This window comes from Hypanus sabinus, chromosome 20 (genome assembly GCF_030144855.1).
Source record: "Hypanus sabinus isolate sHypSab1 chromosome 20, sHypSab1.hap1, whole genome shotgun sequence".
In the NCBI taxonomy this organism is placed as follows: Eukaryota; Metazoa; Chordata; class Chondrichthyes; order Myliobatiformes; family Dasyatidae; genus Hypanus; species Hypanus sabinus.
The window spans coordinates 39321006-39337516 of record NC_082725.1 but is presented as its reverse complement, the minus strand read 5'-3'; the positions used below and the strand labels follow the sequence as shown (position 1 = coordinate 39337516).

The window sequence follows — 16511 nt, the reverse complement described above, 5'->3', positions numbered from 1 at the left end:
GTTTCAGATTTCATTTTAAATTCTAATTGTCAAACTATATTCATATCTATGCCAACATAAATAAAAGACACAGAAAACACATCGCAATTGTGGCAACATCTGTTGAAAGTAAAACTAGAGTTAACATTTCAGATCAAAACCCTTCAGCAGATACCTTCCACCTGAGTAGTTAAGTATTCTTCTTTCTACTGATGTTGGCCAACCTATTGAATGTTCCCAGCCTTTCCTGTTTTGAGTTATTTCAAATTTACAGCATATGAAATTTTACATATATAGCAAACTTCTCATTTAAATTTTTCAGCTTTAATTACCTCTTCCTGTCAATATTTAACGAAAGAGTGCATTGCATTGGAAGAAGTTTGATGCAGCTTTACCCAACTTCCTCCAAGAAGACCACAACCTTGGTCTAAGGTTTGGAAGTTTGCATCCCTCAATAATCTGGAGAGCAATGCTGGCTGGAGTCAGGGCTTTATGCTTTGGCTTTTGGCAGGGTCACCCATGCCAAACAGGTCAAAGGGTGGAGGCCAGACTAACAGGGGTCCACCAAGTTTAGGTGTTCAGCTCAGGACTAATAACCCTGACCTGTAGAACAAAACTGTTAGGGAAACAGTGCAATGTTCAATCAGGTTCGTGGGTCTGGCAAGTGATACAGAAAGCATTCTCTGCGAATAGTTATATTAATAATTTCTTTGCAAAAAGTAAAAATTCAACCTAACATTCATGCTCCCCGAGTTACAGACTCTACAAAGCCGAATATTCAACGGACACACATACATTCAACAAACACACTTACCGTAGATTCCGGACTACAGAGCGCACCTGATTAAAAGCCGCACGCTCTAATTTTAGAAAGAAAATCAATTTTGTACTTGTACAGGCCGCACCGGATTTTAAGCCGCAGGTGTCCCACGTTGTAATATGAGATATTTACACAGAAAGATATTACATGTGAGGATTTTTTAACTTTTAATTAAATCCGTATGGTAACATAAACAAATATATATTGCAAATGCTTTTTTTCGAACAGTGCCTGTAACACAGCTACTTTTAAATATACATACGTATCGGTAACACACAAATTACGTTGCGTATACTTTTTTACTGAACAGTGCACGAACAACATTCCAATATCTCCTAACGCCTGGTAAAAAAAATATATATACTGCAGCCTACTAGGAAAAGTTATTGATCGCCTTCTTCATCTTCCTCCTGCGCACTAAAACCATCAAAGTCCTTCAGTGTCCGAATTGAATAACCTCAGGATCTCGTCACTCACTTCAGTCTCTTCGTTGTCGCTCTCACTTGAGCGCACGCGGTCCTCTTCATCACGCAGCAGTCCAGCCTTTCGAAACCCGCTGGTGATGGTGGATGTTGTGACACGGCTCCACGCATTTAGGATCCACTGGCAGACTTGAGTTAAAGATGCTCTTCGCATGCATCCTGTTTTGGTAAAGGATTTCTCGCCGCTCGTCATCCAAGCCTCCCACTCAACGCGCAGCGCCACTTTAAATGCCCGGTTCACGCTGATGTCCAGTGGCTGCAAATACTTCGTGGTGCCCCCAGGAATCACAGCTGGAATTGAGTTTGTACTCTTGATGGCAGCTTTCACTGAACTTTCATTGTCAGCCGCTTTAAAAATCACCATCGGTGGAAGCTTTAGTCCGGATGCTGTGCAGCTCAGAACACAAGTAAAATGCGTTCTCTCATGGCCACTTGTTTTCAGTGTGATGGACAAGTCACCTTTTTTATTAACAGTCCGAGTGAGAGGCAGATCAAACGTCAAAGGTACTTCATCCATATTTATGATATCATCTGGCCCGATGGAATTCTCCGCTATCTTTGTTTGAGTGAATGTGCGGAAGTTAGCAAGTTTTTCCTCGTGGTCGGGAGGGAGCTGCTGACACAGAGTCGTGCGTACCCTGACGGACAGGCCTTTTCGTCTCATAAATCTAAAACACCACGATGGCCCACCTCTAAAATCTTCGATTTTCATTTTGGTGGCGATTGCTTTAGCCTTCAGTCTGATCTGCACGGTGGAAACACCGCAGCCGCCTGCTCTCTGTGTGTTAACCCAGTCTTCAAGAAAGTTTTCAAGTTCGGGCCATCTGCTATGATTACCTCTGAAAGCGTTTGTTGTCTTTTTGCATTGACTCAGTTCTTCACGCTGGCGTCTCCACCGTCTCAACATCGATTCATTTATGCCAAGATTATGTGCAGCAGCTCGATTTCCTTCTTCAACCGCCAGATTGATCGCCTTTAACTTAAAAGCTGCATCATATGCTTTTCTTCGAGTGTTTTCCATGTTGATGAGGGTGAGTACAAATGACTGATTTACAATAATTTAATTGTGAAAGTGCGCTTGATTTATCGTACAATTTCATTGGACCTCTGTGAACTACTCATCAATTTTATTGGTCTACTGTTACGAGGCAAAATGTTTTTGGCGGCATGAAAAAAAAACATGCATTAGCCGCACCGTAGTATAGGCCGCAGTGTTGCCGCAGTGTTCAAAGCGTGGGAAAAAAGTAGCGGCTTATAGTCCGGAATTTACGGTAGTTAAAAGCGCACTCAGAACATACATTCGCAATGGTCTCGCCTTAAACAAATGAAGAGGAGAGCAAGCCCCTTCCATGTACTACTTTATATACCCAGGATATTTGAAGCTGGACACCAGGCAGCTATCCAACAGGAAAAGCAGCTGCAGTTTCTAAACTAACCAATCACAATGGAAGCTACTTTCAATAATCGAATAAGGCATGCACCCACAGAACATCCATCCCTCAAAAGTTGCAAATTTGATAATCCAACCCTATAACTAGTATGACTCTCGCAAACTCCTAAGTCATATATAAAACACAAGAGTACAATGCCCAATACTGTAAATCCAATAGTCTCCTCCCCAGTATACTACAGTAGTCCGCCAGCCTACCTGTGCCCCAAAGAAACACCACCCTGGAGTGTAATAGCTAATGAGCTGGTTCCCCCACTTAATCTTAGATACTGACTCTGAGATATGATCAACCACATGAGAGATGTTACCTGAGCCCTCAGGAATGTAGGTGCAGCATCCTTGACCAATAACAGTATAAGTGCATTCTCCCATTGTGAGCAGGTAATCCAAGGCCATTGAAATCTGTTCCCAGGACAGCCTGGCCACGCCACGCTGGGAGTAGATACCATTCAAAATATCCTTCTTTTGAAATAGTCCTCTTACCAACCAGCATGGGCAAGGTGCTCATTCAGGGCATGGGGGTGGCATACATATGGCACCACACATCAACCCGCACCACCCTGTGGGAACCATGGGTAGGCCTAGGAACTGCATATCCAGAAGGTCATTTCATAGCTTGTCACACCAGACAGTAGGCCATTCTTGTCTGGCACTTGGTGTCAGGATTGGTCTCCTTTTGGATTAACCAGGTCAGGATATGAGCATTCCTGACTCGACCCTTGTTTTTTTACGAGGCCGAGTGGCTGCCTCGATGCTTAACCCGGCACAGATGGAAAGCGTGTCTGTGAGGGGTGGGGGTGGACTGGGTTTGAACTTGGGACCTTTGCTTCCGAAGTCCAGCGCTGACGCCACTGTTCCACCAGAAGGTGCCATTCAGCTTCCAACAAGTGTCCAACTTCACAACACAATTTGCCATAGGCACAGGCATCCCAGGATACTGTTCCTGCTCACACTTACCATTCATCTTGCACTTTTTACCTGCACTCAACCTGCTGGGGAAATCACTTTAAGAGTCAGGACATACCAATTAAACAGATGGTACATAGGGAAATACCAGCCCTTAAAGCACTCACTCCACCAGTCCCATAAACTGTTACCATACTCTGGTCAAGGTTGGCTGGAATAGACTGCTCCCTCAAAACGGAAAGCCAAAATCCAAGAAGCCAGATAATTTCCCCTAACAGTCTTTCCTTTGTCGTCGAGGGGATCACTATTAGTGGCATCCCTTCTGTGATGTAGTAAGGAGTCTTCAAACAAATTCAGCAATCTGACCCATTGGTTCAAAGTGCAAATTCAAGAGACCTCCCAAGGAATGTATAGCAGGATCTCCCACCACAAATTAGCACCCACTTTGCATTCTGTAATGGAGGGAGATACAAATGTACTCACTCCTGATTCATCATCATCATCTTCATGTGCCAGACTCTGCCACAGCCTTGGCGACTACTCCCTTCTACTGTGATCTGCCGGCAGTCAAACCTCTTGCCTCTCTGGCGGTGAGGCTGGTCCACTTCTTGATGTTGTCGATCCAGGTTGTCCTCTGTCTGCCTCGGGAGCGGCGTCCTTCTACTCTGCCTTCAAGCACAGCGTGTTCCAGTGTGTCATCAATTCTTGAGATGTGTCCAAAATAACGAAGTTTCCTTTGGACAACGGTTTCCAGAAGTATTGGTTTTGTGCCAATCTTTTCTAGGATGAAATTGTTGGATCTCCTTTCAATGTATAATACCCTGAGGACCCGTCTGTATGTCCACATCTCAAATGCTGTCAACTTCTTTTCATCAGCTGCTTTCAGGGTCCATGTTTCACAGCCAGATAGGGTTACTGGCCAGACGAGACTCTTGAGGAGGCGTATCTTGGTGTCAGTGCTCACAGATCTATCTTTCCAGGTGTTCCAGAGTTTGGTAGTGCTTGTGCATACCATTGCTGGCCTTCACCTTATTTCCTTGCTGCATTCGTTTGTGTCACTTAGTTCTGCACCAAGGTATATGAAGGAGGACACTTTGTTCGATCTTGTCGTTTCCGATTCCTGATTAGTCACTGGATATTTAGAAAAGGCAGAAAGAATAGAACTACCAGAATTGCTCCCCAAATGCTCAGTTCCCTCTGAAATGTGGGCACCTCATATCCAGAATAAAGTTGCCTAAATTTCTGCTCAAATTTCACTTGGCCGCTATGAAAAATGAGTCATTCTTAAGACCAATTACAAAAACCATGGGAAACAAGAAACAAAGTAACAGATTAAACACAAAACATAAATCACAAAGCCACTCCACTTCTTTAAAGCTTCCTATTGAACTGAAAAAAAAACTTTTAAAAAGACAGCTAATTTCTCACAGAGAAACAGCACACTTATCAGAGAACAGCTGATAAGGAAAAAGCAACTGGGTGGAGCCCAACGTACTGACGAAGTCTCATGAAGGCAAAGTCCATACACGCAAACAGAAAGGCAAACTGACATGTCTGTGGCCACACCTCACATTTCTCCACATTCAGATCATTCACGCTCTATTTACAGTGACGAGGGCTGCAGGTCAAATGACTCCCTCCCTGCAACAATGATGCTCGAATAAGCTAACCACCACCCCCCCCCCCCACCCAAACTAATAATTCCCACTGCTGGTGAACCGATATCCTTTGCAGGGAACCCGGAACTGAATGTGAGGAGTCTGGCAGGGGACAAAAGGAACCCTTTCCTGCAGGGGACTTGAGAAACGACCCTTCCCCCTCGACAGTCTCCCTCTTTTGCTCCTCCTGGCAGTATTTCCACATTGCATAGTGGATGGGGGCTGTTCCTCATGACAACACTATCCATTTTATTGAGAAAACTGCCTCCGTGACCAGAAGTTAATTCAACATTTTTTGGTGGGATACAGCATATTCCTGCAATAAGAGCCCACTGACGTAGAACTTCAGAAGTCCCCTCCATTTGGCATTTTAAATTCCATTCAACAAGACTGGGATACTCACTGCTGCTGCTCCCCGAATCCCCAATGATGCATTATGCTTGGGAAGCAAGCAGTGCTCTCCAGGCGTCATCGATCGCATGTTGGGACAATAGGCTCCCTAAGGCATCCACCTTTCTGTTAAGATATGATCACTCTGGTATCCCCCTCATCCCATAACCTCAACAACTATGTGGCCAGAGACTCCCCAGCCTTTTGTCTACCAATCCCCTAAACTCGCTAAACTCCTTAGCAGAGAATTCTCTGAGCTCGGTTGTCTCGAGGGGGTCCATTACACCACCCTCCACACACTCCCGAGCCTCCTGCCCCTCCCCCTCCTGAAAGGAAGGGGCTGTGGATTGTTGTCCCCACAGCGGCTGGCCTGACTCGTACCTTTTCCGACATACAAGGGAGAAGGTGATCATTTTGAGGATTAAGCCAAGGTGTCCTCCCTGCTCTTGCTCCGTCATTTTCATCATCCAGCCAGTTATCCCCGTCTCCCAGCCCCACAGTAGGATCGTCGTCCTGTCTCAGCATGGCTCAAACCTTAATGGGATCAGGCTCCCAAAAAGCCCTTCGAGCTGCCTCTAAGGTCTGTACTTTCATTAACCGATAGGCTATCTGTATATTCATATCTTTTAACTTCGTAGCCCTGCTCTGAGCCATCAACAGTGATTCGCTCAGAATAAACAACACTGACTGAGATCTTCCAATTTATTCTTAAGACTTGTTATCATTTTGTACTGATGTCATACAATTGCTGCAAAATGTCAGGAAGCATCTGCTGGCTATCTTTTCTTCTGGGAAAATCTGATGTTTTAAGTATAGAAACAGTGCGATGTTGCATTTAAACCCCGGCAAAATCTAACGGGTCTGACAAATCTACCAGCATCCCATAACCCATCAGTGAGTTAGCTAGACTATACTATTATCTGTCCACTCTGGGATTCTGCATCTCTCATACTGATGCTCCCCTCTTTTAAATAACCTCTTCCAGAAATGCATTTCTGCTCGAAAAGCCAGACCCTGCTTGCAGTGCCAAATGTGATGTTCAATCAGGTTCATGGGCCTGGCAGGTGATATTCTCTCCAGAGAGCTCTCCAGAAAGCACTCTCTGTAAATAGGTATATTAATCATTCATTTACATACAGTAAAAATTTGACTAAACATTTATGCTCCCCAAGTTACAAACCCCACAGAGCTGAACATTCCACAAACATACTTAGTTAAAAGTGCACAGAGAGCACACCTTCCCAATGGTCTTGCCTTAAACAAAGGGAGCAGGGAGCAAGCCCCTCCCAAGCACTATCTTACATACCCAAGATTTTTCAACCTAGACACCAGGCAGCCATCCAATGGGAAAAGCAGCTACAGTTTCTAAACTAACCAATCACAACAGAAGTGACTCTCGACAATCAGAATAAGGCACGCCCCCACAGGACAAACAGCAATAAAGAATCCTTTTACATCTGTGTGTGACAGTTTTCCTGAGCCTCTGCCTGGAACTCGGATGACTGACAGTAGCGAAAACCAAGCTACTGACACGATGAACGAAGCTCTGAACACCAGCACAGGTGAAGGACCTTCATTGGTACCGTAAGCGCCAGAGGCGTAATGGGTTACTGGACCTATTACTTGCTTACTGAGTTCTCATAAGAGGAAAGATCCGACAGGCTAGATATTGATCCACTGAAGTTAGCAGTTAGAAGAATCACAAATGATCCTAAAGGGTCTAGAGCAAATAAACTTGGAAAGGATGTTTCATCTCGCAGAAGAATCTACACCTGGAGGTCACTATACTATTGAAAATTAAAGAGTCAGCCACTTATGCCTGAGATCCAGTGGATTTAATTTCTCTCAGAGAGTCACAGTCTGGAATCCTCATCCTCAGAAGGAGACAGAAGCAGACATCAAATATTGTTAAGACAGGGGTAGACAGATACTTGTTTAGCAAGGGAGTGAACGATACCATGTGTAGATTGGGAAACAATCAAATCAGCCATTTACTAACTAAATTGTGGATGGTTCTGAGGAGTTGAGTGACCTACTCTTGCCCCTAATTTGTATGTCTTTTATTTTTACAGTGCTGCCACCTGATTAAAGAGCTACACTTGCTACTGCCTTGGTAAAGCAGGCAACATAATTAAAGACCCCTACAACCCCACACATTCACTCTTCTTTCCCTGCTGTTGAACAGAAGACACAAAAGCCTAAAAGTACATACACCAGGCTCAAGGGCAGCCTTTGTACGAGTTGAAACACTGACCTCAAAATCAACCTTGTCATGGCCTTGCACTTCACTGCCTGCCTGCACTGTACTTTCCATGTAAATTCTGCTAGACAAACAAAATGCTGGAGGAACTCAGCAGGTCAGGGAGCATCTATAGAGAGAAGTAAACAATTGACATTTTTGGCCAAGACCTCTCATCATTACGAGTGCCCTGTCTGGCTGCATCACTGTGTGGTACAGAAGCAGCAAGGAATGGGAGCACAAGACTCTATAGAGGACGGTAAAAAAACGCCAAAAGGATCACTGGGGTCTCCTGCCTCCATTGCAGGCGAAGGAGCAAAAGCACTGTGGAGGATCCCTACCTCCCATCCCACAATCCCTTTGGCCCTCTACCCTCAGAAAGGTGCAGAAGCTTCAGGACTAGGACTAGGAATGTCAGACTGGATAACAGCTTCTTCCCTCAGGAGTGAGGCAACTGACTATCCTGCCACCAATGAAGTCCTGTCATTAGGGCAGCAATCTCTTTACTTGTGCCACATGTTTTGAATGATATTTTATTAACTTTTTTTGGTAATATTTTGGTTTATGTGCTGTGTGTTATATACGTTTTGTGGGTGCACCATGGTCCGGAGGAACATTTTTCCATTCACCCACCTTCCTCCTCACTTGGCTTCACCTATCACCTACCAGCTTGTACTCCTTCCCCTCTTCCCCTGCCCCACCTTCTTATTACCCCTTCTTTTCCATCCAGCACTGATGAGGGATCTTGGCCCAAAACTGTTTATTCCTCTCCATAAACACTGCCTGACTTGCTGCACTATTTTGTGTGTGAGGCTCTGGATTTCCAGCCTCTGCAGAAACTCCTGACTATATTTTCCATTCTATTATTGCTTTTCACTGATATTATTTCAAGGTACTGATGTGATGAAATAATCTGGATCAGTGGCATGCAAAATACATTTTTTCTACACAGGATACCAGTAAAACATTTAATCAATTTTACCTCAGGAAATGGAAAAGGATTATTGTAATACACACATTGTAAAACAAAACTTACCAGTGTCAGTATTAACTACGGATTTAGCCCGTACGCGTTCTGATGGCTCATACTGTATTTCTTTCAGCCATTGGCTTAGGTCTGTGTAAATGTCATTGGCTTGGTACAAAATGTTTAAGAAATAGTCTGCTGTTTCTTCTCCCTTACTCTGAACTAGATCCAATATTTGTCGAACCTACGTATATAAAGAAAATGCAGTTTAGAGTCTAGTGGATGATCCACACCTTCACCAAGTCTATCTCACTCCTGTGTCGTTAGGTTAGACAAGGTCCAAGCAGATCTTAAATAGGCAGTTAAAGTGTAAAACACCCCAAATTAGGCAATTTGGTTGATATGGGGGAAAATAAAGAATGCCAACACTAAATCACAGGAAGTATATTCTTCGAAAGTTCAGGGATTAGAATCACAGCTGGAAGTGGAATCAACTGATTCAACCCAACCTGAAATATTGTTTGGTATCATGTTTGATGGTAGAAAAATCAACAAGCTCAGAAAAATGAACAAAAAGTTAGTTAATCAAGCTGGAGCTGAGGAGGATTTCTTCTCTGAAAGTTGTGAATTTTAGGATTTGCCTAATGCAGAGCAATAGAGGCTGAATCATTAAATGTTTTAAAGCTGCAAAGAGACTGATTATTGATCTATACGATACTTGACACCTTGGTTAAACCAGATCTGCTTATAACAGTCTTAGTTTTAATGGCTGAGCAGAATCAAAAGGGTGTCACAGTCCATTGCTGCAGCAAAACCTTACAGTATGCTTACTGCCAGGATTATCAGCTTCTGGTCTCTGCACTGCTCACTTATATCAGGGATGTATTACTGATTGGCTTCACACCCACTTCCATAAGTGTCCATATATTGTCTTATCATTTGCCATGTGAATACTTACAATCATGCAACAGTAGAACAGTGGTTTCCAGAACCACAGCTTTAAACTTGGGGAGTTCAGCTCCAAGAAGGATGGGTGTAGTCTGGTCTGTGTGAGGGGTGTTTCACAAGATTTTATTTATTTAGAGATGCAGCGTGAAGAAAGCACAAAGGGTCTGTCAGGTTTTAATAATGCAAAGGTGACTTAGCTACAAAGACCCACAATTAATAAGTAAAATCAGCATTGTTCAGTGAAGCAGCTACCAGACTGCGGGCAGTCTCTGGGAAGACTCGAGACATTCCCAGCTCTTTAAAAGGAAGATCCTAAGATGTCATCAGGGTTTCAATGGAAGGACACTTACTGTGTCTGAAGGTGTTCATTCAAACAGGTTGAGAAGGTTGAAAACCACAGCTATAGAAACCAAGATATCCAAGACTGAAAATAAATTTTACATTAATTTAAGATAATTAAAACAATTTGAACTTCCTAAACCAAAAAACAAAATTTCAACATAAAATTGAATCTTCAACAAATTTTTGAAAAGGAATTTACTTACCTCATGTCAGACTTTTTACATACATACTTATCTTTCCTATATTTTAATTTCATCAAAAAGAATACTTCAGGAGGCTTGGCAATTTTAAAAGACTACCGATCTTATTATGCATCTACATTTTGGAGAGTTTCCAAGCATGCAGATTTGCCTTGGTCATTGTGCAACTAGTTACTTGACTTACAGGAATTCTGCAGACCGAAACTTTAAACTTTAATTTCTGGTTTATGAGTGGCATCATCCTACCCAGCAGACATGGAAAGGTGTTAAGAGTGTTAAGTCTGTTTCAGTAACACACTAGCTGCTGGAGGAAGTCAAAAATTGAGTAGGATCACTTAGACTCCTGTCTCACCCATGCCCACCCCTCTATACTAACAAATCTTCTCTCTCCACTTAGTCCTGATACAGAGTATCATGCCATAGATTCAACAATTTCTTTCACCACGGATGCTGCTCGACGTGCAGTTTCCTGAACAGAATATATTGCTTCAGATTCTAGTATCTGCAGTCTCTTTTGTTTCTGTTAAATACTATGATTCCCAAGTTCCTCATTGCTCCTGAATTCATGGTCCAACAATGATCTCAGCACAACACGTTCAAGTATTCAACAGAATGTCCAATTCTAACAAATGTCTCTATCCCGAGCATTGTATTCGGTATTCAAAAATTGTTTCTTTCTCCAAGCAACTGCTTCAGGATCTCCAGGGTCCCTACCAGCATGGGCAAAGGACTCATCCAAGCTCCAAGCCTTTCAAATCACTGAAAAAGCTTTGACACAACTCCGTTCTGCCAGACCCAGGATCTTTTCTAGAGGCTTGCAGAGCTCAGGAGAATCCTGAAGCAGAAAAACACTACTCCCTGGCAATCTGCCTTGACAGAACTCTTCGAAAGACACCAGTGACTAAAATAAATCTATTCACCGTAAGCGGCCGCATGCTTTCCCAGAGCCAAGAGGTGACGGAATCATTTTACCTTAGCTGCTTGCGTTGGCTGCTGCTGTGACAGTTCGGCTTCCTCATTGGAAATATAACCTTTCCTCTGTAGGTTGCGCAGCACACACTCTGTATTTGTCATACGACCCACCAAGACTTCTCGGTGAACCTTCAACAGCTTAGTGAATGAGCGATCCAAAGTAAAAGGCACCTGCCCCTGAGCTCCATGCTGCTGCACTCCATCCATTCTTGTACAAACATCCTAGGCACTGGAGTCATGTGTGTCTACCAGCTTCCTCTGCCATGCTCTTCACTGAAATACAAGAGTTTATTATCAGATTCCAAATCATGCATCTACACAAATCACATTTCAAAAAGTTAATCCCAAGCCACTAATACAGCTTACAATTACCAATAATATAATGGCAACACCAAACAGTCACATAGGAATAAAACACAGTTAGGCAAACCACAGTAATTATGAACCCAGCTAGAATGTTTTATGTAGTAATTACTGTTAGCAGCGCTGATCTGACACATACCTTTGGAAGCACCAATAGGATTTAGCTAATGAAATTATGTTTGGATCCTGGGAATTTGGTGAGCAAGGTGATAAGTGAAGCAAAGAGAGAGGGGCTTTGCTGGAATTTTTTTTCTACTGATAATAAACAAGTAGTAAGATTTTATACAGAGGCATTAGAGGACATCTTAGACCTGTGCCATTTGGTTATAATGATAACCACAGGTTCAGGATACAACATCAACCTGAGATCTGAGGTTTCGGTGCTTTACTGACAGCTGAGGTCACAGTAGTTCATTCAGGAGGCCAAGGGCTTACCTTGGAAATCATGTTTCAGGCCATTAATGAAAAGAGTGCAGTCAGAAAGGGAGCAGTTGCCTAACAGACAGACAAAACGAGAGAGAGAATCCTTGAGAGGGTTAAAATTTAGTTCTAATTACTGATAGGAGAGAGGGTTACCCTGGGGAGTGCAGTTTAGCCAAGATGATTGAACCACAGATGGCTCAGTTGTACAGATGAAGAAAGCACGGTGCAATAAAGAAATAAAAAGTTGAGAATGTTCAGATTCGCTAAAGATTATCCAGTAACACTGTACGTATACCTAAGCTAAACAACAGAGATAAAAGGTAGCCACGACATTGGGACTATGGACTTCCCAACTGTTTGAAGAAGATGGAAGAACAAATTTCTGAGAAGTGCAAAAACGCATGTGCTGTTATTGTGGGAGATTTTAACTACGTTAACATTGAGGTGAATACAGTCACAGTTAAAAAAAATCACCGAGTATACAGAATTCATTGCTTACAGGAAAATTTTATTTGAACCATTTAGAGAAAGATCAGTAAGGAGGTGGTGGTGGTGGTGTGTGTGCGTGCGTGCGTGCGTGCATGGGTGCGTGTGTGTGTGTGTCTGGATTTAGTCTTAAGGAAGGTACCTGTGTGAGAGCAGCTTTAGAGACGGTGATCATGAATCAGAATCAGGTTTAATATCACCAACATATGTGGTGAAATTTGTTAACTTTACAGCAGCAGTACAACACAATACATGATAAATAAGTATAGAGGGAAAACAACTGAGTTACATTAAATATATATTTGTCTATTGAATAGTTAAGTTACAAAACTAGAGCAACATAACAGGAATAAAAAAAGTAGTGAGGTAGTGTTCATGGGTTCAATGTCCTTTCAGTAATTGAGAGCGAAAGAAGCTGTTCCTGAATCGCTGAGTGTGTGCCTTCAGGCTTCTGTACCTCCTTCCCCAAAATAACAGTGTAGAAACTTGTAAAATTAGTCAGCTCTATCATGGGTGCTGGGTGGTGCGAATCCTTAATAATGGACGCCACCTTCCTAAGACATTGCTCCTTGAAGGTGTCTTTAATACCACAGAGGCCAGCATCCATGGTGGAGCTGACTAATTTTACAAGTTTCTGCAACCTATTTCAATCTTGCGCAGTAGCACTCCCCTCCCCATACCAGACAGTGATGCAGCCTGTCAGAATGCTCACCATGGTACACTTGTAGAAGGTTTTAAGTGTTTTAGTTGACAAACCAAATCTCCTCAAAATCCCAGCAAAATACAGCCACTGTTTTGCTTTCTCTATAGCTGCATCAATATGTTGTTCACAGGTTAGGTCCACAGAGATACTGACACCCAGGAACTTAAACTGCTCACTCTCTCCACTTCTGATCCCTCTATGAAGATTGGTTTGTTTTCCCTCGTCTTACCCTTCCTGGCCCACATTTAGCTCTCTGGTCTTGCTGATGTTCAGTGCAGGTGGTTGCTACGACACCGCTCAACTAACTGGAATATCCAGTACGCCCTTTTGTCACCACCAGAAATTCTGCCAGCAATGGTTGTATCATCAGCTAATTTACAAATGCTGTTTGAACTACACCTAGCCACATAGTCATGGGTGTGGCGAGAGCAGAGCAGTGGGCTAAACACACATCCCTGTGCTGCGCCGATGTTGACTGTCAGCAAGGTGGAGATGTTATGTCCAATCTGCATAGATTGTGGTCTTCCAGTTAGGAAGTCGAGGATCCGGTTGCAGAGGCAGGTACAGAGACGCAGGTTCTGATGCTTTTACATCAGGACTGTAGGAATGTTGGCATTAAATGCTGAGCTATAGTCAATAAACAGCATCCTGACATGGGTATTTGCATTGTCCAGGTGATCCAAGGCCGTGTGGAGAGCCAGTGAGATCATGTCTACTGTAGACTTATTGAGGCGATAGACAAATTGCAGTGGATACACCTGAGACAGGTTTAGATTCTAGCCAAGACCAATCTCTCACAGTATTTCATCACCACAGACGTGAGTGCCACTGGGTGATAGTCGTTGAGGCAGCTCACTCTGCTCTTCTTGGGCGCTGGTGTAATAGTTGTCCTTTTGAAGCAGGTGGGAATTTCCGATTGTAACAGCAATAGATTCAAAATGTCTTTGGTTAGCACAGGTTTTCAGAATCCTACCAAGTACTCCATAGGGCCCTGCTACCTTGTGATGCTTCATTCTCTTGGAAGACAGCCTAATGTCGGCCTCTGAGACAGAGATCACAGGGTCATCGGATGCTGCAGGGATCCTCACAACTGTGGTTTTATATTCTCCCTTTCAAAGCTCGTCTAGCAGTGAAACATTACTGCCATTCATGATCTTGGGTTTTGCTTTGTAGCAAATAATGGCCTGCATACCCTGCCAGAGTTGACATGCATCCACTGTTGCCTCCAACCTCTCCTGGAATTGTTTCTTGGCTCTTGAAATATCCCACTGGAAGTCATAACTGGTTTTCTTATACACACCCGGATCCCCAAGCTTAAATGCCACAGATCTAGCCCTCAGCAGATTAAGAAACCTCCTGGTTCATCCACAACTTTTGGTTTGGGAATATACAGTAAGCTTTCATAGGCACACATTCATCCACACAGGTTTTAATGAAGTCGGTGACAACTGTGACATATTCATCCAGGCTCAAAGATGACACCCTGAACACAGTCCAGTCCAGTGATTCGAAGCGGTCCTGTAAGTGCTCCTGTGCCTCCCTGGTCCACATCTTTATGGTCCTCGCTCCTGGTGCTGCAGTCCTCAGTCTCGGCCTATACTCAGGGAGTACAAGTACAGCCGGGTGATCAGACTTTCCAAAGTGTCGGCGTGGGGGAGCACAGCAGGCACTCTCGAACTTGGTGTAGCAGTGGTCCAGTGCGTTATTTCCTCTGGCCCTACGGGTGATTTGTTGATAATAATTATTTAGTGACTTTATCAAGCTGGCCTGGTTAAAATCCCCCAAAATGAAGCTGAAGGCATCAGGATGTGCTGGCTCATGCCTGTTGATTACGCTGCTCAGTTAGGTTTATTTAGTATAATTGCAAAAAGGACAAGAATAAAATAGGAATAAAAGCTCGAAAGAAGAGAATAATTCATTTAAAAATCTTGGTACCCTAACACACTTAGAACATTATATTCAGTTCTGTTGCCTCATTATAGGAAGGATGTGGAAGCTTTCGAGAGGGTATAGAGATTTACTAGGATGCTGCTTGGATTATAGACAATATTTTACAAGGATAGCCTGAGCGAGCTATCTCTCTGAACCAGAAGAGGATGAGAGATGACTTGTTAGAAGATCAAGTGGCAATCCAGAGACATTTCCCCAGTGTGGAACTAGCTAATACGAGGGTGTATTATTTCAAGGTGATTGGAGGAGAGTATAGGGAGGATATCAGAGGCAAGTTCTTTTTTTAAACACACAGAGAATGGTATGTGTGCAGTGGCAGTCAGATACACCAGAAACATTTAAGAGACAGGCACACAGGATAATACAAAATGGAGGGCTACGTAGGAGGGAAGGGTTGGATGGATCTCAGGGTTCAGCACGACATTGTGGCCTGAAGGGCCTGTACTGTACTGCAGTGTTCGATGTTCTATGTTTTACTAACTGGTTCAGCAAAGCAAAAGTGGACCAGAAATAGCTTTTGAAATGTAGATCTCTTTCAGAACAAACGGAAGCATTCAGGGTAAATTTATTTCTGCAAAGATAATTAGGAAGTCGAAGGTGGTAGAAAAACACTGGGTTTTGTTCTATTATTAAAGATAAACTGCAGAACTGGCCTCTCAGGGATCTGCCCAGCAACCCATCTATTTAACACTAGCCTAATCAGAAGTTAACTTACAATGACCAATTAACCTACTAACCAGTACGTCTTTGGACTGTGGGAGGAAGCCAGTGCACCTGGATGACACCCACAGGGTCACGGGGAGAACGTACAAACTCCTTACAGACAGTGCCGGAATTAAACTCTGAATTCCAGTAATGCCCCAAGCTGTAATAGTGTCACAATAACCACTCTGCCGTGTTTGATCTGACTTTCCAAAGTTCTGTAAGGACATAAAGTTTAAGTGGATAATTAAGTAGAGAGTAGACGCTATTAGTAACTATATGTGCAGCCATCTTCATGAGGGCGATATGTGAACTAACAGGGCAAACCAGGAAATCGGCGCTTGGAAAGCGGAATAACCACCAGGTTCAGATGGAATATATCACTAGTCTTTAAAGTATTGCAAAAAAATCACCAAGTCAGAGGGCTGTGCAACAAAGTAAAAAGTATTTTGTCCACCGTATCCATGCCAACCATTGTGCTTATTTATACAAGATGCTTTTAACCACATTTGGTTCTATAGCCTTTATTGT

At 43.2% G+C, this 16511-nt stretch overlaps 1 protein-coding gene across 2 annotated transcripts in view; it reads right to left on the bottom strand.

The window, feature by feature from the left end:
- Positions 1 to 16511, bottom strand: part of nod1 (nucleotide-binding oligomerization domain containing 1) — a 73141-nt gene that overhangs the window by 35519 nt on the left and 21111 nt on the right. For both annotated transcript variants that reach the window (XM_059945364.1, XM_059945363.1), the window contains 2 exons: positions 11354 to 11626; positions 8961 to 9135 (listed from right to left, as the gene is read on the bottom strand). In XM_059945364.1, coding sequence (XP_059801347.1) covers positions 8961 to 9135; positions 11354 to 11560 — 382 coding nt within the window. In that variant the 5' untranslated portion in view covers positions 11561 to 11626. The remainder of the gene's footprint in view (positions 1 to 8960; positions 9136 to 11353; positions 11627 to 16511) is intronic.